General features: G+C 44.5%; 1 protein-coding gene and 1 pseudogene across 3 annotated transcripts; both read left to right on the forward strand.

Moving 5' to 3' along the window:
• The first annotated feature begins 280 nt into the window (after positions 1–280).
• Positions 281–22457, forward strand: LOC121276447 (leucine-rich repeat-containing protein 14-like). Of its 3 annotated transcripts, none has more exons than XM_041184860.1 (4): positions 281–425; positions 4711–5086; positions 13015–13656; positions 21699–22457. In XM_041184860.1, exons 2-4 carry the CDS (start codon positions 4761–4763, stop codon positions 22270–22272), a joined length of 1542 nt encoding a protein of 513 aa, XP_041040794.1. In that variant the 5' UTR covers positions 281–425; positions 4711–4760; the 3' UTR covers positions 22273–22457. The 3 variants fall into 3 exon arrangements, with proteins under 3 accessions (XP_041040794.1, XP_041040796.1, XP_041040795.1); XM_041184862.1 differs by having other exon boundaries at positions 281–420; XM_041184861.1 differs by lacking the exon at positions 281–425 and adding an exon at positions 487–1075.
• LOC121276630 lies at positions 1158–1446 on the forward strand (annotated as a pseudogene).
• Positions 22458–23659: the final 1202 nt, after the last annotated feature.

Raw genomic sequence — 23659 nt, forward strand, 5'->3', positions numbered from 1 at the left:
CCCGCTCCACTTCGAGCCCCGCCTCTTTCCGTCCCGGTCCCGCCCCGTCGCCCGCCTCGTCACCCTGACCCCGCCTCCACTCCGGGCCCCGCCTCCTTCTGTCCTGGTCCGGCCCCATCGCCCTCACCGTCGCCATGACCCCGCCTCCACTCCGGGCCCCGCCTCCCTCGCCCTCCCCATTGCCCGGATCCCGACCTTCGCCTGGGCCACGCCCCGCCCCCCGACCCCGCCCTTCCGCCCCACCCCCCCCCCCACCCGCCCCTGACCAGGCGATGACGCCACAATCCGGAGAGCTGGACGGGAAGGCTGTGCAATGCGCAGGCGCGGCTCTTCCCCGGGGGACATGGCAACGGTTCCGTCTCCATGGAGTCTCATCGCCCGCCGCACTCACAAACAGTCTCAGCCGCGGCCGGAGAACAGGCAAGGTGCGGCCCTGCGGGCGGCCCGGAGTCCGGGGCCTGGGCGGGGAGGGTAAGGCCGGAGCGCAGCCTGAGCCCGAGGCCTGGGCCTGGGCTTGGGCTCAAACTGAGGCCGGGGCGCGGGGGCTGGTGGAGGCCCAGCTGGAGCCTCCCGGCCTGGGCTGCAGTCAGAGACATGTTCATATAGAGTTGCTGTACTGAACGGCCTCAGCTTGTTGTGGAGGGTTAAAGTTGCAGCTACTCCTCCCCTCTCCGGGGAGGACGTTAAGAGCCGAGTAAGAGACTCGGTCCTGGCCGATCCCGATTGTTCACCGCCTCGGCCCCCCAGCCCTCTGCCCGCCCTTTAGACAGGGGCAGCAGGGTTTAACTCTCAGTCAGTCCCAGCACAGGGTGGTCTGGCAAGGCAAGTGTCACTGGACAGGGGGTATCCAGAAACATAGAAGCTAGGAGCAGCAGCAGTAGAGGCCATTCAGCCCTTCGAGCCCGCTCTGCCATTCAATATGATCATGTCTGATCCCCGATTTCAGTTCCATACTCCCGCCCTCTCCCCAGAGCCCTTGACCACCTTTCGCGGTCCAAGCCCATCCTTTCAGGCCTCGGAGTGGTTTGATACGACTGAGTCAACCACATTGCTGTGGACATGTAGGCCAGACCAGGTGAGGACTGCAGATTGCCTTCCCTAAAGGGCATCAGTGAACTAGATGGGTTTTTACAATAATGGATGATAGGTTCATGGCCAACATGATTGAGACTAGCTTTATTAACTGAATTCAAATTCCACCAGCTGTTATGGTGGGATTTGAACCCCATATCCCCAGAACATTAGCCTGAGCCTCTGGATAATAGTCCAGTGACATAACCATTACGCCAGGTGACATTCATCAACTTGTGGATGTACAGTCAAAGGTGCTTGAGTCATTGGCATGTTAAAATAATATACCTGCACGGTAGCCCCTCAGTTCTGATATGAACAACCTATTACTCCAGTCTGGTGCTGCCATCAGGACTTTGCTGCTGTGTGGACACGTTTATCAAAATCCATCTGGTTTAAATACCCCACAACACTGAATCCAATCCCACCATAGCAGCTGGTGCAATTTAAATTTGAGCCAACTAGAGAACAGGTTATTTTAGATCTCGTATAATGCAACAGGAAAGGGCTAATTAATCTTATTGTAGAGAACCTTTAGGAAGGAGTGGCCATGATATGTTAGAATTTTACATTAAATTTGAAAACGATGTTGTTCAATCCGAAGCTAGGGTCCTAAATCTAAACAAAGGAAACTATTAAAATATGAAGGGCAAGTTGGCTGTGGTGGATTGGGAAATAGAGTAAAAGATATGATAGACAGGCAATGACCTAAAGAATTAATACATGGTTTGCAACAAATATACATCCTTTTAAGGCACAAAAACTCAGCAGGAAAAATGGGTCACCCTGTGGCTGACAAAGGAAGTTGAAGATTTTATTAGATCAAAGGAAGACGCTTATAAAATTTCCAAAAAAGTACTAAGCCTGAGGATTGGGAGCATTTTAAAATTCCACAAAACAGGATCAAGGAACTGATAAAGGGAGAATCGAATATAATAGAACATTAAAAACAGAGTGTAAAGCTTCTATAATTATGTAAAAAGGAAAAGATTAAACAAAGACAAATGTCAGGAGAATTGATAATGGGGAATAGAGAAATGGCAGAGAAGCTAAATGATTACTTTGTGTCTGTCTTCAAGGAGGAAGATACAAAAAACCTCCCAGAAATAATAGACAACCAAGATACTGAAAGAAATTAGTATGAGTAAAAAAAAAAGTAGCACTGGAGAAACCGGAACCTGACAGACTACAGGCCTGTTAGCCTGACATCAATAGTAGGGAAAATACTAGAATCTATTGTAAAAGATGTGATAACAGGCCACTTAGAAAATAATTATTTGCTTGGTCAAAGTCAAAATGGATTTTTGAAAGAGAAATCATGTTTGACAAACCAGTTGGAGTTTTTTGAGGATATTACTAGCAGAATAGCTAAGGGGGAACCAGTGGATGTGGTGTATTTGGATTTTCGGAAGGCTTTCGATAAGGTCCCACGTAGGAGGTTAGTAAACAGAATTGAAGCACCTGGGATGGGAGTAATATACTGGCGTGGATTGAAGACTGGTAATGGACAGACAACAGAGAAGGAATAAATGGGTCATTCTCCGGTTGGTAGGCTGTGACTGTGGCTGGCACTGCAAGGATCAGTACTTGGGTCCCAGCTATTTGCAATCTATATCGATGATTTGGATGTGGGGACCAAATATAATATTTCCAAGTTTGCAGGTGAGACAAAACTAGGTGGGAATGTGAGTTGTAAGGAGGCTTCAAGGGGATTTGAACAGTCTGAGTGAGTGGTAAGAACTTAGCAGATAGGTTATAATGTGGATAAGTGTGAGGTTATCCACTTTGGTAGGAAGAACAGAGGTTTCTTGAATGGTAAGAGATTGGGAACTGGATATCCTTGTTCATAAGTTACTGAAAGCGAACGTGCAGGTGCAGTAGAGGTACCTCGGCCCATCTAGTCTGCACCGACATGAGCAACACCTGACCTACCTACCTAATCTCATTTACCAGCACTTGGCCCATAACCTTGAATGTTATGACGTGCCAAGTGCTCATCCAGGTACTTTTTAAAGGATATGAGGCAACCTGCCTCCACCACCCTCCCAGGCAGCGCATTCCAGTCCATCACCACCCTCTGGGTAAAAAAGTTTTTCCTCGCTCCCCCCTAAACCTCCTGCCCCTCACCTTGAACTTGTGTCCCCTTGTGACTGATCCTTCAACTAAGGGGAACAGCTGCGCCCCATCCACCCTGTCCGTGCCCCATATAATCTTGTACACCTCGATCAGGTCGCCCCTTAGTGTTCTCTGCTCCAACGAAAACAACCCAAGTCTATCCAACCTCTCTTCATAACTTAAATGTTTCATCCCAGGCAACATCCTGGTGAATCTCCTCTGCACCCCCACCAGTGCAATCACATCCTTCCTATATTGTGGTGACCAGAACTGCACACAGTACTCCAGCTGTGGCCTCACCAAGGTTCTATACAACTCCAACATGACCTCTCTACTTTTGTGATCCAAGCCTCGATTGATAAAGGCAAGTGTCCCATATGGCTTTTTCACCACCCCACTAACATGCCCCTCCGCCTTCAGAGATCTATGGAAAGACACGCCAAGGTCCCTTTGTTCCTCAGAACTTCCTAGTGTCATGCCATTCAAATTACCCCTTCCAAAGTGTATCACCTCACACTTTTCAGGGTTAAATTCCATATGCCCATTTGACCATCCCATCTATATCTTCCTGTAGCCCATGACACTCAACCTCACTGTTAATCACCTGGCCAATCTTTGTGTCATCTGCAAACTTACTAATCCTACCCCCCACATAGTCATTTATGTTGTTTATATAAATGACAAATAATAGCGGACCCAACACAGATCCCTATGGTACGCCACTGGACACTGGCTTCCAGTCACTAAAGCAGCCTTCAGTCATCACCCTCTGTCTCCTACAACTAAGTCAATTTTGAATCCACCATATCAAATTAACCTGTATCCCAGGTTATAAGTCTCCCATGTGGGACCTTGTCTAAGGCTTTGCTGAAATCCATATATCAACTGCATTACCCTCATCTACACACCTGGTCACCTCCTCAAAAAATTCAATCAAATTTGTTTGGCATGACCTCCCTCTGACAAAGCCATGTTGACAATCCCTGATCAAACCTTGCCTCTCCAGATTCTGTGCTGCATCTTGAGTTCACGTGTTCGATGTTCCCTTGGTCAAGGAATACAGAAATAGTGAAATGAAAATGAATGAAGTACATCACAATGATTGGCCCAGTTTCATGTTGCTTTCTTCATAGAAACATCTCGGTCAATCAGCGTTTTACTTGCCAACCAATCAGCACCCTTTTCTCATGTAGTATAAATTGTTGTGATTGTTTGAAATTTGCCATTCTAGTGTTTGTTCCAATGAGTGCAAGATGAAAAGCTTCAGCAACTTCTGTTTTTAGCAATATTCAAGTTCTGTATTACCAAGTGACTGAAAATGCACTATTTGAAACATAGTAATGCAGAATTAATAGACTGCATCTCCTGTGAGGTTCTTAGTGTTTGACCACAATTCAGCTGGGATCAGGTACTCATAGGAACAATCTACCTGAACAAGTTGCTGGCACAGAGGCTCAGTAAAGACAACGGTGCAAAAAAGATGTGTTTCTTGGATCTGACAGATATCTTTCTCTCTCCCACCAGCCACCCACTGACTGCAACATCAACTTGACCCGGGTTGTTTGTTCGGAAGGATGCATTCTCTGGTCTTCTTTTGTGCGCAGAAAGTGATTTCAGACCATGCCTCAACCCGAAAAGCCCTGGACTACATCCCCCGTGAGATCTACCCGGTGTTGTTTAAAGCTGCCTTCCTGGACATACGGACACTGGTGCTGCGCGATGTGGTGCAGAGGTGGCCCTTCAGCATTCTCAACTTCTCGACCATCCTGAAGAGATGCAAGCACTGTGACCGTGATGTGATCCGGGAGAAGCCCAACAAGCAGTGCTTGCAGGCAGTCATAATGGGAGTAAAGGACTACCTAATGAACGAGCTACGACAGAACCGCAGCCCCAGCAACAGGTACTAACTAGGATGGTTCCAGCACAAGTGTACTGATTATTAGGATCTAGTAATATTGGGGCCTGTTAACCATTTGACAACCCATAAATTTGTTTTGATAAAATTAAAACCACTTTGGTTGCTCTATTGATGCCTTAACCAGCTGAATGACAGACTTGCCAACACAGTTCTTGACTGAACTTTCTCACCTCGGCATTGGGCATTACTATAATTCACCTTGCCTACTCCCCACAGGCCAGAGTTCCCCATCCCATGCCAATACTCATTGACAAGTCTCGCACATGAGGAAGCTGAGGCACCCCAGTTGGGTGCCTGCAGTCCTATGGACCTGTACAGTGGAGGTGCTTCTCTTCAGGAGAGGGCTGGCAGGGGTAGGAGCAGATCAACAGCCAACCTGAGTTGGACTGAAATTTGTTTTGTGGATGGGATCTACACCTTGTGTGGCTGATCTGGAATGCGAAGGATAGGGATTACAGTTAGCTTCTTATATCTAAATGAAGATCAATTCATGGAGCAAGTTAGGCTTTTGGGGCCCCTGCCCTCTGGCTCTTCTTAGTGATCAGGCACGGTGTTACTCCTGCTCTGTAGTAATCTGGAATATTACGTTACGCACCAGACTGCTTGGAAGTGGAGAGGGTGAAGTAGTGGTAATGTCACTGGACTAGTAATCCAGAGGCCCAGGCTAATGCTCTGGAGTCATGGGTTCAAATCCCACCAAGGCAGCTGGTGGAATTCAAATTCAATTAATAAATATGGAATATAAAGATGGTCTCATGAAGCCATCATTGAATATCATAAAAACCCATCTGCTTTACTAATGTCCTTTAGTGAAGGAAATCTGCCAACCTTACCTGGTCTGGCCTACATGTGACTCCAGACCCACAGCAATGTGGTTGACTCTTACCTGCCCTCTGCAATTGTCTAGCAAGCCTCTCAGTGAAAGGGCATTTAGGGATGGGAAACAAATGCTGGCCTTGCCAGCGATGCCCGCATCCCAAAGATTGAAGCAAACCTGCATCTTTTTCTTTTCGGCTCAGTATCTCAGCCATGTTGCTGTGGGAAGGCAAAAAGAAGAGAAGACAATTTGTAAGGAGTGTAGCATTGAAGCTGCTGGTGTTCATCCCAGCAGCAGCTCAGCAGCCCTCAGTGCATTGACAGGTCAAAGGGGGAGTCCAGAAAATAAGCTTTTTAACAACTTCCCAGAAAGAAATTCTCTTCCTGTGAGTCTTACACACCCTCAGCCCATTAGGTTGGCTGAGCTCTGCACTTACCCATGGTGTAGTGTGCAGTTCATTACATGTTTAGTTTTACTGGATTCTTTCAAGGGAATGGGGGTTTGGGTTAAAGCAGGAGGGAAGGCAGAGAGAACATGGAGTTATCAATGAGCTGAGGAAAGGACTGGGAGACTTCCTGCACTTGTAGGAAGGTGAGGGTAGGGACAAAGGAGAGACAAGCTGGAATTGTTAACTTACTTTTTGTTATTTTGCAGAAAAACAAAAGCATCAACATCTCAGGACAATATCAAGCTTAGGTACAGCAAATATATTAATCTGTAAGAGAGGAAGCACAGAAAGACAGTACTTTATCATGTAAAGATTTTTTTATATGTTTCAGGACAAGTCTTGAAAACAAACCCCTACCTGCTCAGAATAATGTGGGGTGCAATCCTGTCCCTGCCTGTGTAGTATGCATAGTGAGAAAGTCACAGACACTATCCTCCATCCCAGGGTCCTCTAGACAGTGGGACAGCCAGAGACTCTTTCCTGTAATGTCCTGGAAGGGAGGATGGATGGAGGGGAGATTGGGGAGGAAATCATTTGGCTGCTTTATGCCCGGTTAGCATTAATGCCCTGCTGAAATCTTCTCCTCTCCCACTGCCACCCAGAAACAATTGTAAAAGCCTTGATGGAGAATGCATTTAAAAATGGAAAATATGGCTCCTGTTTATTGAACTATACATTAGCTGGCAGCTAGTGTATCCTTCCAATCAGTATTCCCTCTCCCTGCCAGATGCTGATGAAAGACATCCAACTGCCCCATGTTAGGCTGCCAGGGTGTGCAGAGGAGTGCTTTCAAAAGACTTGTGGTTCTACGATGCAAACATGGATGAGAAAGAACCTTGTATTGAAACTACTCTGTCTACCCCTAGCCCCACAGCTACCTAGAGGTAAGCTTGCTGGTAAAATTGCTCTGAATTATTTTTTACTTTGGAGGGAAATGCGATGTGTTGGTTGTCCAACTCAGGGAAGTAAGATGTAGCGACGCAGATTCCTCATCTCTGGTCACAAAGGCGATTCCTCTTCAGGGTGGTGGGGTGGGGAATCTGAAGATGTCACCTCCACATTTCTCTTGCACTTTGTCACTGCCTAGGGGCAGGTTTTTACTTGGCACCCACAGTAACGGAATGGCAGAATGCACAGAGACCGCAGGTGGCAAAAAAAAATGCGTATCGAATGTATTGCTGTTTTTGGTTGGTGGATAAGGAATGTTTGCTATCTGCCATCCAGTTGTGACAGATTCTATACATGACAGCAATTATAACACCGTCATTGAAGATGGTTCATTTAATTGGGAAAAATCAAGACCCATAATTAAATTTTAGGTTGAAAAGAGCAAAAGAGATGATAAGTTGGATCAGGGATTAGCTATTGGCTAACTGAGCTCTTGAGAAAGATTGAGATTAGGAGTTTCAATTCATTCACAGAATATGAGCATCACTGGCTAGGTCAGCATTTATTATTCATCCTTAATTGACCTTGAGAAGATGATGGGCCACCATCTTCAACTTAACTATAGCTGGGCCACTGCAGAGTGCAGTTTAGGGTCAGCCACATTACTGTTGGTCTGGTGTCAAATACAGGCCAGAATGTGTTAGCACAGCTGATTCAGATGACTCTGTAATAACAATCTGGCAGTTTCATGGTCAACATTACTGTGATTAGTTTTTATTTCAGATTTATTTAATTGAATGAATATAAACTCTCTAGCTGTCAAGATGAGATTTGAATTTGTGTGCCTGGATCATTAGTTCATGCCTCCTGGATTACTGGTCCAATATCATGACCAAGATGCTACCGTTCCCATTAAGTGGATCATAGATACTGTGATGAGTCTTGATTTTAACAGTGAAGCTGCGGAAAGGGAGGATATAATATGGAGGATGGCGTATCTATTGCTTAAAAAGAATGATGAGAAATTTCAGAGAAGCACAGGTCATAATATTGATCGGGTAGAATCAAGAAAGGTTGCCTGCGGATATGAGAAAGCCCTCTGCAGATGTGGGAGCAGTATTCCAATCTATGATTGAATCAGCCTAATAGAGAGGTGTAAAGCTTTGGGCACAAAAGGCCAGGGCTTCCTGGCCGCAGATTGCAAGAAGAGGTGATATTTGACATTAGAGCGAAGTCCAGATGTTAACAAATGAAGGAGTGATGGCGCAGCCAACAGAAGTGGCTGTGAGTTAGAGGTGGGAAGAAGAGACATTCTGGGATTTAGTCGCTTGATTGCGATCCTGAGTAGCCTCGATTCCCACAGACTATCGCTGCTGCAGATCAAGAAGCTGGACATGAACATTGGAGTTGGCAAGAATGTGAATTTCAGCAGTGGTAAAGTTAGAGTGTGGATAGATTGAACTTTTATAGAAATCTAGAATGATACAGAGCAGAGGAGGCCATTCCAGCTCATTGTACCTATGTAGTCTCTGAAAGTGCAATCTAATTAGTCCTACTCCCTTGCTCATTTCCAGTAACCCTGCAGGTTTTTCTCCAATTCCATTTTGAAAGTTATCATTGGATTTATCTCGAACAGGCAATGCATTCCAGATTACAAGCCACTGCACAAAAATAAAATTCTCCTCATCTTGCCTGTTTTTTTTTGCTAATGACCTTAAATCAGTGTCCTCTGGTTACCAGCCCTCTTGCCAGTGGAAACCTTATTGGCTCTGTCAAAACCCTTCATGATTTTGAACATCTATTAAATCTCATGTTAACATTCTCTGCTTCAAATACAACAATCCCATCTCCTTCAATCTCCACGAAAATGAAGTCCATCATCATCTAGTAAATCTCTTCTGCACCCTTGACATCCTTCCTAAAGTGAGATGTGTGGAGATGATCACAATTCTCCAATTGAGGTCTAACCAGTGTTTATAAAGCTTCAACCTCTGTGTGTAAAGCCATGGATCCCATATGCTTTCCTAACGCCTTTTAACTTGTTCTGTCACCTTCAAAGATTGGTGTTTGTGCAATCCCTTTTAAAATTGTCCCATTTAAGTTTATTTTGCCTCTCCTGATGCTGTGAAGTGTGTAGAGTTCTGCATGAACTCACTGAGGCGAGTGTATGAAATTAGCTGGCTGAGCGAAGGTGAGAAGCAGAGACATCAGAGAATTAACATGAGCATGTGTGCCCCTGCGATATTGTAGGGTTGTTGTACAAAGGGGGATAAGTGAACCTTGGGGCTTCGTTGAAAATAGAAGAAGATAAAATTCTAGGTTCAGAAATTGGAAATGTTTAGGATAAAGGATGTGAAGAGCTTATTAAAAGGATATAAAATCATAAAAGTAAAGAGGAGCTGAGCTCTAACACTGAAGGAGGGACAGACTCAAACTTAGAAGCAGAAATGTTAAGCAGAAGGTTAATAAAAATTTTTACAGACACTGGTGAACACATTGGAAGAGACTGCCAAGTGAGGTTTTGGATTTGGGTTGTGTTTGTAAGTTTGAGAGTTTGGTGGACATTTGGCAAGGGAAGTGATTGACTGGTAAGGTAAGATGGACTGCATTGGCCTTGCAATTATATAGGGCTTTGGTGTATAATGTACAGTTTGTGTCTCCTTACCTAAGGAAGGATGGACTTGCCTTAGTGGGGTATACCAAAGGTTCACTAGACTGATTCCTGGGATGAGTGGGTTGTCCTGAGATGGGAATAGAATGGGCCTATATCCTCTGGAGTTTAGAAGAATGATGGGTGATCTTATTGAAATGTATAACATTCCTAGAGGACTTGACAGAGTAAATGCTTCGATTCTGCCTGGCTGGGGATTCAGGAATTCTGGGTCATGGTCTCCAAAACGATATAGATGGGTTGGTGGAGTGGACAGTAAAGTGGCAGATGGATTTTAACATAGAGAAGTGTGAAATCATACATTTAGGGAGGTCGAACAGTTACAGGGATTACACAATAAATGGGAATATACTAAGAGGGGTAGATGAAGTGAGAGATCTTGGTGCACAAGCACACAGGTCCCTGAAGGCAGCAGTTCAAGTAGACAAGGTTGTAAGGAAGGCATATGGAATGCTCTCCTTCACTGGCAGAGTTATAGAATATAAAAGTAAGGAAATAATGTTGGAATTGTATAAAACACTGGTGAGGCCACAACTGAAGTACTGTGTGTAGTTCTGGTCACCACATTACAGGAAGAACGTAATATCTCTGGAGAGAGTGTAGAGGAGGTTTACAAGAATGTTGCCAGGGTTAGAATAGTATAGCTATGAGGAGAGATTGGATAGGTTAGGGTTATTTTCCTTAGAACAAAGGCTGAGAGGTGACTTGATTGAGGTGTACAAAATTAGGAAGGGAATAGATAGAGTGGACAGGATAAAATTGTTTCCCTTGGTGGAGAATTCTAGAACTGGGGACATAGATTCAAGTTGAGTGGCAGAAGGTGTAGGGGGGGACTTGAGGAAGAACTTTTTAATGCACAGGGTAGTGGGTGTCTGGAATTCGCTGCCCAAGTTGGTGGTAGAGGCAGAAACTCTAAACTCTTTTTAAAAAGTACCTGGATTTGCACATTAAGTGCTGTAAGCTGCAGGGCTGTGGGCTGGGTGCAGGAAGGCAGGATTAGAAAGGGTGTCCTCGGGGCTGGCATGGACAAGATGGGCCGAATGGCCTCCTCTGCTGTAACTTTTCTATGGTCCTAATAGGGCTTGGCTGTTTAGGTCTGAGATGAGAAGAGAATTCTTCATGCAAAGGGGCTGTGAATCTTTGGGAGAGAGGGCTGTGATTGCTGTCACTGAGATTGATAAATATTTGGGCTCTAAGGGAATCAAGGGATATCGGGTAGGGTGAGAGTATAAAGTTGATCAGCCACAACCTTGTTAAATGGCGGAGCAGGGGCTTGAGGGGCCGTATGCCCTAATGTTGTTCTTGCGTTCAGAATTTTAATCATTCACAGCAATTGCACTATTGTCATTCGAATGTTATATAATAGTGCCGGTGATCCCTAAATCCTACTCAATGTTGATTATTATTTTTAAGCTGCAAATCCATTATGCAAAATTAAATTCCTTTAAGCATCAGGATTTATTTCAAGGAATGTTTTATTTTTTACTCGAATCTCACTTTAGGTGAATTTTGCACCAGTTATGCTCAGGGATATTACTTCTTGGTCATGGCGTGTGCTTTCCAATTACTATGTCAACTGAGCCCAGGTCAGTTATGGGGTGAGATGCAAAATAATGTTGCCTGGTAATCTCTCATTCAGAGAGTATATCCTGTAATTTTGACCATTTCATCTAGAAATCTTATAATAAACCTGGCAGGTTGAATCTCGTCTCTTCTGGGTTTAAGGATCTGATGTTTAGTGTTGCTCTATGAACTGTTGTTCAAACCCCACTGGCAGACTGGATCCCACAGTGAAGTCGTGATTTTGTACATTGGCATTCTAATCTGAATACCTGGTTGGACACTCTCTATGTTGTTAAACGAAAGTCAACAAGAACATAAGAAATAGGAGCAGGACTAGACCACACAGCCCATCGAGCCTGCTCTGCCATTCAGTATGATCATGGCTGATCTTGGGCTTCAACTCCACTTTCCTGCCCGCTCCCCATATTGATTAATTCCCTGAGAGATCAAAATCCTGTATATTTCAGCCTTGAATGTTTTCAGTAGTGGAGCATCCACAACCATCCGGGCTAGAGAGTTTCAAAGCTTCACACCCCTTTGAGTGAAGTAATTTCTCTGCCTCCTAAATGATCATCCCCTTATCCTGAGACTGCGCCCCTGTGCTTTAGATTCTCCGACCAGCAGAAACAATCTCTCAGCATCCATCCTATCAAGCGCCTTCAGAATCTTTTATGTTTCAATGAGATCGCCTCTCATTCCTTCAAACTCCAGAGACTATAGGCCCAATTTACTCAACCACTCCTCATAGGACAACCCCCTCATCCCAGGGATCAATTTAATGAACTTTTGCTGTATTAACACTAAAAAATCTGATCAAAATAATACCTGCAATGGAGTTCTATTGGTATCTGTCAAGAGGATTCACTATATAGGGCTTTTAAAGGTGAGGTTTAATCAAAAAATAGGCACTGGGAAGGGTAATCAAGAGCTTAGTCAAAAAGGTGATGTTTTAAAGACATGAAGCTTAGGAAGTCTGGAGAATTGATAATGGAAAACAAGGAAATGGCAGATAAATTGAACAGGTATTTTGCATCAGTCTTCACTATAGAGGATACAAGTAACATCCCAGAGGCAGCTGTAAATCAGGAAATGGAAGGTAGGGAGGAGCTCAGGAAAATTACAGTCACCACAGAAATGGTACTGAGTAAATTGTTAGACCATTTATGTTATTCACCTCAATCCCTCATTCTCACATTCACAGGGTAAAGACATTTTTAGTAAACCCAATAACGAATTTCAGAATGACTGGCTCAAGTTCTGGTCTCCCTCACAGATAGAAACCTCTTCTAAGCCCACCCTATTAAAGACATCAATCAGGTCATCCTTCAGCCTCCTCTCTTCTATAGAAGAGAACCCCAGCCTGTTCAATCTTAAAAGCTGTTGCACACCATAATTGTATTCTTGGGATGAGTGTTGCTTCATTGCCTAATTAAGTAGTTGAGTCATTGTTCCGGTACTGTCTGTGATTGATGTTTCTAACCTGAGTAATGGTGACCCCAATGGTTTGCATCCTTGGTTCTTAGGAAACACCGATTGCTCCGTGTTGTGGACCTCACAGGACTCCAGGATGATGGAGACAGGCAAGATGCAGATACCATTGGCCAGTGGTCCCGAACTGTGGCTTTGGCCAAAGCTTGCATTGATATATCTCGGACTAGCAGAAGGGACGAGTACAATTCATCTAAGCGGAGGAAAGGCAAAGGTGGTGCCCCGCTGGATGGAACCTATGACAGCCAGGTGTGCGTCGAGATCCACGCCAACCTCTTCATCACAAGCAACTCTTACGCAACAGTCAGGGATGCACTACAGATCAGCAAAACCTCTCCCTTGTGTTTGAAATGCCGAGATCTTCGAGCAGAGGAATTATCTGCAAAAAAGACGATCAGTCTCCTGGAACTGTTGGATCCGGTAGTTCTCAAGAAGATTGAGCTGCGATACAACAACCTTGGCCTCTGTGGGCTCAGCACTGTGTTCCCTTACTTCCCGATGTTTGGGAACCTGATCAGCCTCAAGCTTCCCTACAGTAATATCGATGTGAGGCACATGACTCCTGAGATGGAGGAGTCCTTCCAGAGCATGGTGTCAGCGTTCAGCCAGTTGCCTAATGTGAAGGAGTTAAACCTGGCGTCCTCCAGACTCTCCGGGCGCATCCGGGAACTGCTGAGGTAAGTGGTCAAACATGTTTGTTGTTCTAGATCTTGTCCCATCACTTCCATTCACATCCCTCTCCTGGTAATGGTTTGGGCTCTCAGACTGTGCAATTCTTCTCAGTGACACCCAGTGAGGAGCATCCTAGTCTGGATAATAGTAGGATTCAGTTTGAGACCTTTTATCTAATTTCAGAGCAACTTGGTGTTCAAAAGTTTATTTTTCCTTTCTTGATTCTCTTTTCACCTACAAAAGTGTGGGCCTCGGTTCAGTGAACGAATCACATTTTGGAACAAAAAGTTGTGAATTGAAGCACTGCTTCAGGACTTGAACCCATAACTTAAACTGTCACTGTACAATATTGAGGGTGTGCTGCATTGCCAGATGAAGATATTAAACCAAGCCTGCGTGCCAGTCCAGGGGGTTGCCCATAGCACCGTTTGAAGAGCTTCTCCTGCTGGCCTGGCCAATATTCGTCTTCCACCAAAAAACAGATTAACTGCTCCTTTAACTTGTTGCTGTTTGTGGGACTTAGTTGCTGTGCCGGATGTCAAAACCATAGTGACTGCAATCTTACTGAAGCTCTTCGGGATATCTTGAGGGCTGTATGAGCACCATTTCAGTACTGAGCTGGGGCTTGTGTGGGGCAATCCAGAGCCAGCATTTGAATGGAGAAGTAAGTATGGTGCAACAAGGTTGATTGGGGGTCAGAGCAAGGTGAGATTTGATGATACGGTCCATATCGCCACTATGGCAGGGGAGAGGGTGGAAAGTATAATCAGTTTGGGAATAACAGGCAAGATGTCACCATTGTCTATGAACAAAGTCAGTCAGGACTGTGATGTCAACGCAGTGATCCACAATAAAGTTATCATGCACGGCAAAGGCTTTGTCTCACACACACACTGTATTTTGTGCGGTTGTATCTCACAACTGACAAGAGTCAACAAAGCCCAGAGAGAGAGATATACACAGATTGCAGATTTGCTGGCAGAGTCCATGGGTTCAATTGTAGGATGGAGAAGTGGGACTAGGAGGTTCACATGCCCCCAGATTCTGGGAGTCCAGTTCTATGGGCACTGCCAGTGCACTGGTAGCTTTCTGAAAGTCATTCTGCTGATGCAAGTAGAGATAGTTTGTGCCAACAGGCAGTTTGACTGGGGGATGGGTGGCAGTGGTTGGGAGAGGCATATAGGTCCTGCCTCCACATACCCTTTCTAAATAGGGTCACTGGTTAATAATCAGGAGCAAGAATCTTTACTAACCTTACATAGAATTACAACACAGAAGCTGACTGTTCCTCCAATCAGTCCTTGGTGTTCATACTGCACAAAACCTTTGTTCCAATCATAACATAAGAAATAAGAGGAGTAGTCCAATTGGCCTTTCGAGATTGCTCTGTCATTCAATAAGATCAGGGCTGATCTTCTATCTCTACTCCATCTTCCCCCACTATCCCCATATCCCTTCATTCCCTTAGTACCCAAAAATCATTCAACCTCAGTCTTGAATATACTCAATGACTGAGCATCCACAGCTCACTGCCTTAGAGAATTCCAAAGATTCGAACCCTCTGAGTGAAGAAATTTCTCATCCCACTCTGAATTAGCTGACCCCATCTTCTAGATTCCACAACAGAAGAGACATTTTTCTCAGCATCTACTCTGCAAAGCCCCTGAAGAATTTTATATGTTCCAATTAGAACACCTCTCATTCCTCTAAAATCCACAAATATTGGCCTCGTCTGCTCAATCTCTCCTCGTAGGATAATCCCGTCATCCCAGGAGCCAGTCTGGTGAACCTTTGTTGCACTCCCTCCAGGGGGAATATATAAAGAAACATAAACTGCATTCAGTATTCCAGCTGCAGCCTCACCAATGCCCTGTACAAATGTAAGACTCATTTGCAAATGAATTGGCAACAAAAGCTAACATGCCATTTGCCTTCCTAATTGTTTACTGTGCCCGCATGATAACTTTTGTCATTCTTGTACAAAGACAGCCAGATCCCTCCGAATGCAAACATTTCCCAATCTCTTACCATCTGGATAACTTCAAGCTTCACCACATTGTATCCATCTACCCTGTTCTTGCCCACTCATACACTCTGTCGATATCCCTCTGCAGCCTCTTTGCATTCTCCTCACCACTTACTTTCCCACCTAATTTAGCTACATTACAGCAGTGACTTCACTTCCAAAGTACTTAATTGGCTGTAAAGCTCTTTGAAACGTCCAGCGATGGTGGAAAGCGCTATATAAATGCAAGTCTTTTCTTTTTCTGACTTCATATGTTCAGCGAACGTGGATGGTGTTACATTCAGTCCCTCATCCAAGTCATTAATATAGATTGTAAACTACTGATGCCCAAGAATTGATCTTGTGCTACCCTGCGAGTTATATTCCAAACATTCACAGCCCTATAACAAAAACAGAAAATGCTGCATCTGTGGAGAGAGAAACAGAGTTGATGTTTCGAATCCATATGACCCTTCTTCAAACTCGAAACTTTAGGGAGGTAGAAATTAAGATGAAGAAGAAAATGTGTGGTGTCAAGCAGAAAATACAGTTGAAAACCAGGCTGAATACAGAAAGTTCAGAGGAGTGGTGAAGAAGCAAATAACGGAAACAAAGAGGGAGTATGAAAAGAAATTGGCAGTTAATGTAAAAGGGAATTCCAAAGTCTTCTATAGGCACAAAAATAGTATACAGGGTGGTAAAAGGAGGAGTGGGGCCATGAGTGACAAAAAAGGAGACTAACACATGGAAGCAGATTGGCAATGCTGAGGTATTAAATGAATAATTTGCACTGTCTTTATGAAGGAAGAAGAAGCCACCCAGGCCATGGTAAAAGATGAGGTAATTCAGATGCTCGATGGGTTTAAAATTGAAATTACCTAAAGTTGATAAGGCGAGGGGACTGGATGAGATGCACCCAAGGATGCTGGGGGAAGTGAGAGTGGAAATCACAGAGGCACTGGCCATAATTTTTCAGTCTTCCTTTGACTCAGGGGTGATCCTGGAGGACTGGAGAAATTCAAACCTTACACACTTTTGTTGAAAAAAGGGTGCGAAGGTGAGCCCAGCAACTACAGGCCAATCAGTTTCACTTCGGTGGTGGGGAAAATTGCAGAAACAATAATTCAGGACAAAATTAATGTCACATGGACAAATGTGGGTTAATTAAGGAAAGCCAGCTTGGATTTCTTTAGAGAAAATCACGTTTAACTAACTTGCTGGAGTATTTTGATGAGGTAATAGAGAGGGTTGATGAGGGCAATCCTGTTGATGTGGTGTACATGGACTTTCAAAAGGCACTTGATACAGTGCCACACAACAGACTTATGAGAAAAGTTATAACGTGGAATAAAAGGGACAATAGCAACGTGGATACAAAATTGGCTGAATGACAGGAAACAGAGAGTAGTGGTCAATGGATGTTTTTCAGGCTGGAGGAAGGTTTGAAGTGGAATTCCCCAGGGGTCAGTGTTGGGAGCCTTGCTCTACCTGACATATATTAATAACCTAGACCTTGGGATACAGGGCATAACTTCAAAGTTTGCTAATAACACCAAACTTAGAAGCATTATGAACTGTGAGAAGGATAGTGCAGAACTTCAAAAGGACATAGACAAGTTGGTGAGATGGGCGTGCAGGTGGCAGATGAAGTTCAATGCGGAGAAATGTGAGGTGATACATTTTGGTAGGAAGAACATGGAGAGACAGTGTAAAATAAAGGGTACAATTTGAAAGTGGGTGCAGGAGCCGAAGGACCTGGGTGTAAACGTGCATAAGTCATTGAAAGGACAGGTTGAGAGAGCAGTTAATAAAACATACAGAATCCTAGTCTTATTTAATCGGGGCATAGAGTACAAGAGCAAGGAAGTTATGTTGAACTTGTATAAGTCACTAGTTTGGCATCAGCTGGAGTATTGAGTCCAGTTCTGGGTGCCGGATTTTTGGAAGGATGTGAAGGCATTAGAGAGGGTGCAGAAAAGATTCACGAGAATGGCTCCAGGGGTGAGTAACTTCCGTTAAGAAGAGAGATTGGAGAAGTTCAGACCGTTTCTCTTAGAGAAAAGAAGGTTGAGAAGAGATTTGACAGAGGTATTCAAAATCATGAGGGATCTGGACAGAGTAGATAGGGAGAAACTGTTCCCACTCATGAAAGTACCGAAAGTGAGAGGGCACAATTTCAAGTAACTAGTAAAGGAAGCAAAAGTGATATGAGGAGAAACATCTACACTCAGCGAGTATTTAGGGTTTGGAATGCACTGTCCGAGAGTGTGGTAGAGGCAGGTTCAATTGAAGCGTTCAAAAGGGAATTAGACTGTTAATCTGAAAAGGAAGATTGTGCAGGGTTATGGGGAGAAGGTGAGGGAATGGTACTGGGTGAGTTGCTCATTCAGAGAGCTAATGCAGACATGATGGGCTAAATGGTTGCCATCTCCACTGTAACAATTCTGTGATCCTGTGACCGTTACCCAGAAAATGGATGTTTACAGCACAGAAGGAGGCCATTCAGCCCATTGTGTCCGCGCCAGGCAACAAAGATCTGACTACACTAATCCCATTTTCCAGCACTTGGCCCATAGCCCTGGAGGCTATGGCAACATAAGTGAATATCTAAAAAAGTATTAAATGTTATGAGAGTTTCTGACTCTAGCACCCTTTCAGGCAGTGAGTTCCAGACTCCCACCACCCTCTGGGTGAAACAATTTCTCCTCAACTCTCCTCTTAGCCTTCTACCTCTTACCTTAAATCTATGCCCCCTGGTTATTGACCCCTCTATCTAATGGAAAAAGTGCCTTTCTATCCATCCGATCTATGCCCCTCATCATCTTCTACACCTCTATCAGGTCCCCTCTCAACCTTTGCTGCTCCAAGGAAAACAACCCCAGCCTATCCAATCTTTCCTCGCAGCTCAGACACTTCAGCTCAGGCAGCATCCTGGTAAATCTCCTCTGCACCCTCCCCAGTGCAATCACATCCTTCTAAAAAATTCAGGTTTACTAATTGAATTGAAATTCCAACAGCATGGTGTGATTTGAACCCATGTTCCCAGAGCTTGGGCTTTTGTATTGTTAGTCTTGTTACATTAACATTTCTCCATCTCCTCCTCAAAGTAATTTGTTTGCTATGCATTTCACCAGCCCTCTGCTCTCACTGCCCTGCAGTTACTACCGGTGGCTAACAATGGTGCTTGTTGCTAAAGATAGGTATTAGACTGGATTACGATGCTTTCCTGTTACATAACAAATGCATCTGAAGAATGCCCATGTTGGCGTGACCCTAGAGCGCTCACTGATCTGTACCTTAGCAAGAAACCAGTGCTTTCATTCTGGAATCATACCTGAGGTAGCACTTTCACCTCGGAGCCCACAGAAGTTGTGGGTTATACAACCTGTTGCTGAAATTTCAGCACCAATGCTGATGCTCTGGTGCAGTACTGAGGGAGCGCTGCATTGTCACTGTCCTTCAGATGAGAAGTCAAACTGAGGTTGTTCGCTTGTTGAGCCTGTTGTAAAAGCTCCTCTGGAGAGATCTAGACTCCTGGCCGTTTATTCCCTTAATCAATATCACAAAGTAGATTGTTCCAGTGAAGCCCAACGCAAACTGGAGGAACAACACCTCATCTTCCGACTAGGCACTTTACAGCCTTCCGGACTGAATATTGAATTCAACAACTTTAGGTCTTGACCTCCCTCCTCCATCCCCACCCCCTCCCCCCTCTGTTTCTTCCCCCTTCCTTTTGTTTTTTTCTAATAAATTATATAGATTTTTCTTTTTCCCTCCTATTTCCATTATTTTTAAATATTTTTAAATCTTTTATGCTCCCCCCACCTCCACTAGAGCTATACCTTGAGTGCCCTACCATCCATTCTTAATTTGCACATTTGTTTAGATCATATCACCAACTTCGACACCTGTGTGTTCTTTTGTTCTGCCGTCTGTGACATCTTTTGATGATCTGCTCCTATCACTGCTTGTTTGTCCCTACAACCACACCAACCCCCTCCACTTCTCTCCCCCCACCCAACACACCCCCCCTCCCCCCCACCACCACCACCTTAAACCAGCTTATATTTCAACCCTTCCTGGGATTCACCTAGTTCTGTCGAAGGGTCATGAGGACTCGAAACGTCAACTCTTTTTTTCTCCGCTGATGCTGCCAGACCTGCTGAATTTTTCCAGGTAATTCTGTTTTTGTTTTGGATTTCCAGCATCCACAGTTTTTTGTTTTTATCACAAAGTAGATTCACTGGTCACTTCCCTACGTAACAGCAGTAAATACACTTCAAAAGGTGAAGTGCTTTTACGGTGTGCTGCAGCCGCGACAGACTCTACATAAACATGTTTTTGTTCCTATGTGTGAAGAGGTGGTATTAATGGAAAGCTGCGCACAGCTGCTGGGTTTGTGTCTCTTGTTTGTTATTTAGAGATCACTCTTGAACACTGTTAGAAGATTATGAATTGGCATGAAATATAAGGTTAGTGACTATAGCAGGAATTAGGTAGTAATAAAAACAAAGTGCTGGAAAAGCTCAGCAGCTCTGGTAGTACCTGTGGGGAGAGAAGCAGAGTTAATGTTTCGAGCGCAATAGGACTTTGGAACAGGGAGCATTTGCGGGCACCATGGAAGGTGACAGCAGATCACAGTGAATCTGCTTTTCACTTCCCCTATTACCCAGGTTTATTGTAATTTGATTTATGTCTCAGGAATCATTTCCCAATCAGTTCTGGCACAAAATCTGATAATTTGGATGTTGAGATATAGAGTTAAAGGACTTGGATTTATATACCGCCTTTCATGACCTCAGGATGGCCCAAGGCATCTTACAGCCAATGAAGTGCTTTTGAAGTTTAGTCACTGAGATATGGGAACGAGGGTAGTCCATTTGCGCACCTGTCTTTGTTTAGTGATGTTAGTTGAGGGATAAGTATTGACCACTACACTGGGAAGAGCTGCTGTGCCATTTGAAATAACATTGCGAGATCATATGTCCACCTGAGAGGGGCCTCGGTTTAACATCTCAACTAAGAGCTGGTGCCTCTGAGTGCAGCACTGGTGTCAGACTGGATTTGTTGCTCAGTGGGACTTGAACCCACAACATTCTGACTCGAGGTGAGATTGCAACCTAGTGAGCCACAGCTGACACCAATAATGAAAACGCACTAAGCACTTGTGAGTATGACACACATCCTGTTGCAGTTTCTCCTTGGTATTACGTTTCATTCATTATAACTGGTGGCTAGAGGCAACTGGGAGCGGTGACTTTTCATGGAACACCCTTTCTTGTGACATTACAAAGGAAGTTTTGCTATAGAAAAGCTCAAACTCACTATTCCGGCTTGTTTATTTCGATGGCATCAGGACAGTGTGTGTTCAAGTCCACTCTAGGATCGACACTGTGCAGTACTGAAGGAGTGCTGCACTGTCATTCATCAAGTGAGAGTTTAAAACCGCCTGCCTTGCTGTAATTGTGCCAGGAAACCCTCCCAATTTCCACCCAAACGCCACCAAATAACAGATTGACCTGTTGTACATAAATTGGGCAGTGCTTACCCGCAGAAAGTGATGGCACTTTAAAAAGGAAACTTATTCTATGTGAGGCAAGAGAACCAGAGAGGAGGAGATTTTTTTTTCCCCTTAAACACAGAGTTACGATGATCTTGAATGTCCTGTCTGAAAGGGTGGTGGAAGATGATTTAATAGTAACTTGAAGGGGCTACAGGTGAAAATCAGGGGACTGGGACTGTTTAGCACTTTCAAAGAGCCAGCACAGGTAGGATGGGCCAAATGGCCTCCTTCAGTGTTGTATGATTATTTGAAGGGCAATGGGACCCTCCGAGAGACCTGATGAGGTGATATATGAACACAAGTTCTTGTCTGTCTTTGTCTCGCCCACAGTGTCCATCCCTTATAAAAATAGTCTGGTCCCAGGCTGCCTCTGGCCACCTCACTACACAGTAAGTGATTTGATCCTGTGGTGTTTGCTGTACAACTGTGTGATACATCAGCCCTTCTCATGTGGAGTGTAATGGATTTGTTTCAAACAGTGTCTTGCAGAAACCTTTGGAAAGCTTGGAACTTGCTTACTGCTACCTTCTACCAACCGATGCAACCTACCTGGCCAACAGCCATCACGCCCCTTTCCTGAGGAAGCTGGATTTGAGTGGCAACAACCTATCTGATGTCCTTCTGGGTCCCTTTTGCCAGATCCTGCAGCACTCCTCCACCTCGCTGGTGTACCTGGACATCATGGAGTGCCGGGTGATGGACAGACAGCTCACCTCCTTCCTGCCCGCCCTCAGGCACTGCTCTCAGCTCCAGTATTTCAGCTGTTTCTGTAACCCGATCTCCAGCCAGGGCCTCAAGGCCTTGCTTCATACAGCAGTGCAGCTACCAGTTCTTAAAATAGTCGTGCACCCTATTCCAGTCGATTGCTATGAAGAAGGCCTCCCCTGGCCCCCATCTACGTATGACCTTATTGACTACAGCATTGATCAAGAGAAACTGAGTCGGGTTGATGCAGAACTGAATGAGATACGGTTAAAGGCAGTGCGAACAGATATTGTTACAACAGTTGAGTTATACAATGACTTCTCACTCGACATGTTGCAGTTGTACTGAAGCAAACAGCCATCGTTTTTTTAAACAACAGGAACAGCTTGTATTAAATGCGTTTGAGACACACATACAATTTATATTAATTGGTTTTATACGTTCACTATTATCTGATTAGATCAATAATTATATATCTATATCTTATAGCTTACAAGCATTGGCGCAATTGTAATAAATTTCAGTTCATTGACTTATCTTTCTAAGGAAGAAATGAGATGAGCCATTTTCTGCAGTGTCTTCCCCCAGCCCCTGGCGCATATACAGGATGCACAGTGGAACCAGTTCTTTCTCTTCCCTCTCCCCATTCACTTCAAGTCAACACTTGCCTGGTGGACTCTGTTTGATATGGAAGGTGCTTGTCAAGTGGGTGCATTGAAACCTAAAATGGAGCCTTGAGAAGCTGGTTTGTGTATTGGGGAAGGCTGTGATGTGAATTAACCAAATCGCCCTTGATCATTGAAGGGCTGATGGAGTGATGGCGGTGCATTCCAACACAGAGTGAGTTTTGCCCTTATTCAATGTCCAGCTTTGAGAGGATGTGCAAGTGATAAAGAAGAAACTAGTCAGGGTCTCTGAAATTGTGCTGCATCCCTGGGCCCATTTTTGATGTTCCAACCAATTTGTGCATCGTGAGGTTGAGAGTGTGGAGCGAATCTCCCAAGTGGGAGATTTTTTTGTTTTGTAAATGTTCAGGGAAGGAGTTCAACCATGCTGTCAAATCAGTTCATCCACGAGCCGCTCAGCTGTTTAGTTACAGCAGCCATTGAACTGTTAACCCTTTCACTGACTCAGCTGAGTCAGAAGTTAAGTAGCAACTTGCTAAATTGGTGCCTTTTGAAGTGTAACAGGCATTTTTATTAAAATGTGTTCCTGTGTCAAATTAGAGATGAAATGAAACATTGTATTACTTAGTATGTTTGAAGTATTGATGAGCTTGTCAGGCCTTGTTGGGAGATGGATGCAGTAAGTAGCTGGTTATAATGTTTAACTCATTGTCACATTAACCAAGCCAGGAGCGTGCAGTGCTGTAAATTATATATGTGTTCAGCACAGTGGAATGTGCAGCTTGTAAATCCCAGTTTATTTAAAAGACAAGGACTGACGAGCATCAGAGGCTGAACTCAACACAGCTTGTTGAGGAGCTGAAAGCTCAAGGTTATTGAGTGACCTACATGGCAAGTGTGGAGATTAGCAGATTGAGTGTTGGCTGATCCATCAGATTGAGGCCACCAGCTTTGGGCTCAGGTATTTAATAAACACGGTGACTGACTTGGTACAAATCACAATTTGCATGCAAGAAATGTTGCAATGCTGTGATATGCCACGGAATTGCAGGAAACCTCTCCCCCCCCCCCCCCCCCCCCCCCCGCGCACCCAGTGGCACCTTCAGGAG

The sequence above is a fragment of the Carcharodon carcharias genome, chromosome 3 (genome assembly GCF_017639515.1).
Source record: "Carcharodon carcharias isolate sCarCar2 chromosome 3, sCarCar2.pri, whole genome shotgun sequence".
NCBI classification, from domain to species: Eukaryota; Metazoa; Chordata; class Chondrichthyes; order Lamniformes; family Lamnidae; genus Carcharodon; species Carcharodon carcharias.

What these genes read in the sequence shown, in the direction of transcription:
- LOC121276447 (XM_041184860.1), top strand. Translation starts at nt 4,761, where the DNA reads ATGCATTCTCTGGTCTTCTTTTGTGCGCAGAAAGTGATTTCAGACCAT. An exon ending in AACCGCAGCCCCAGCAACAG is followed by an intron (nt 5,087 to 13,014) that starts GTACTAACTAGG and finishes CTTGGTTCTTAG; the next exon opens with GAAACACCGATTGCTCCGTG. An exon ending in CGCATCCGGGAACTGCTGAG is followed by an intron (nt 13,657 to 21,698) that starts GTAAGTGGTCAA and finishes TGTTTCAAACAG; the next exon opens with TGTCTTGCAGAAACCTTTGG.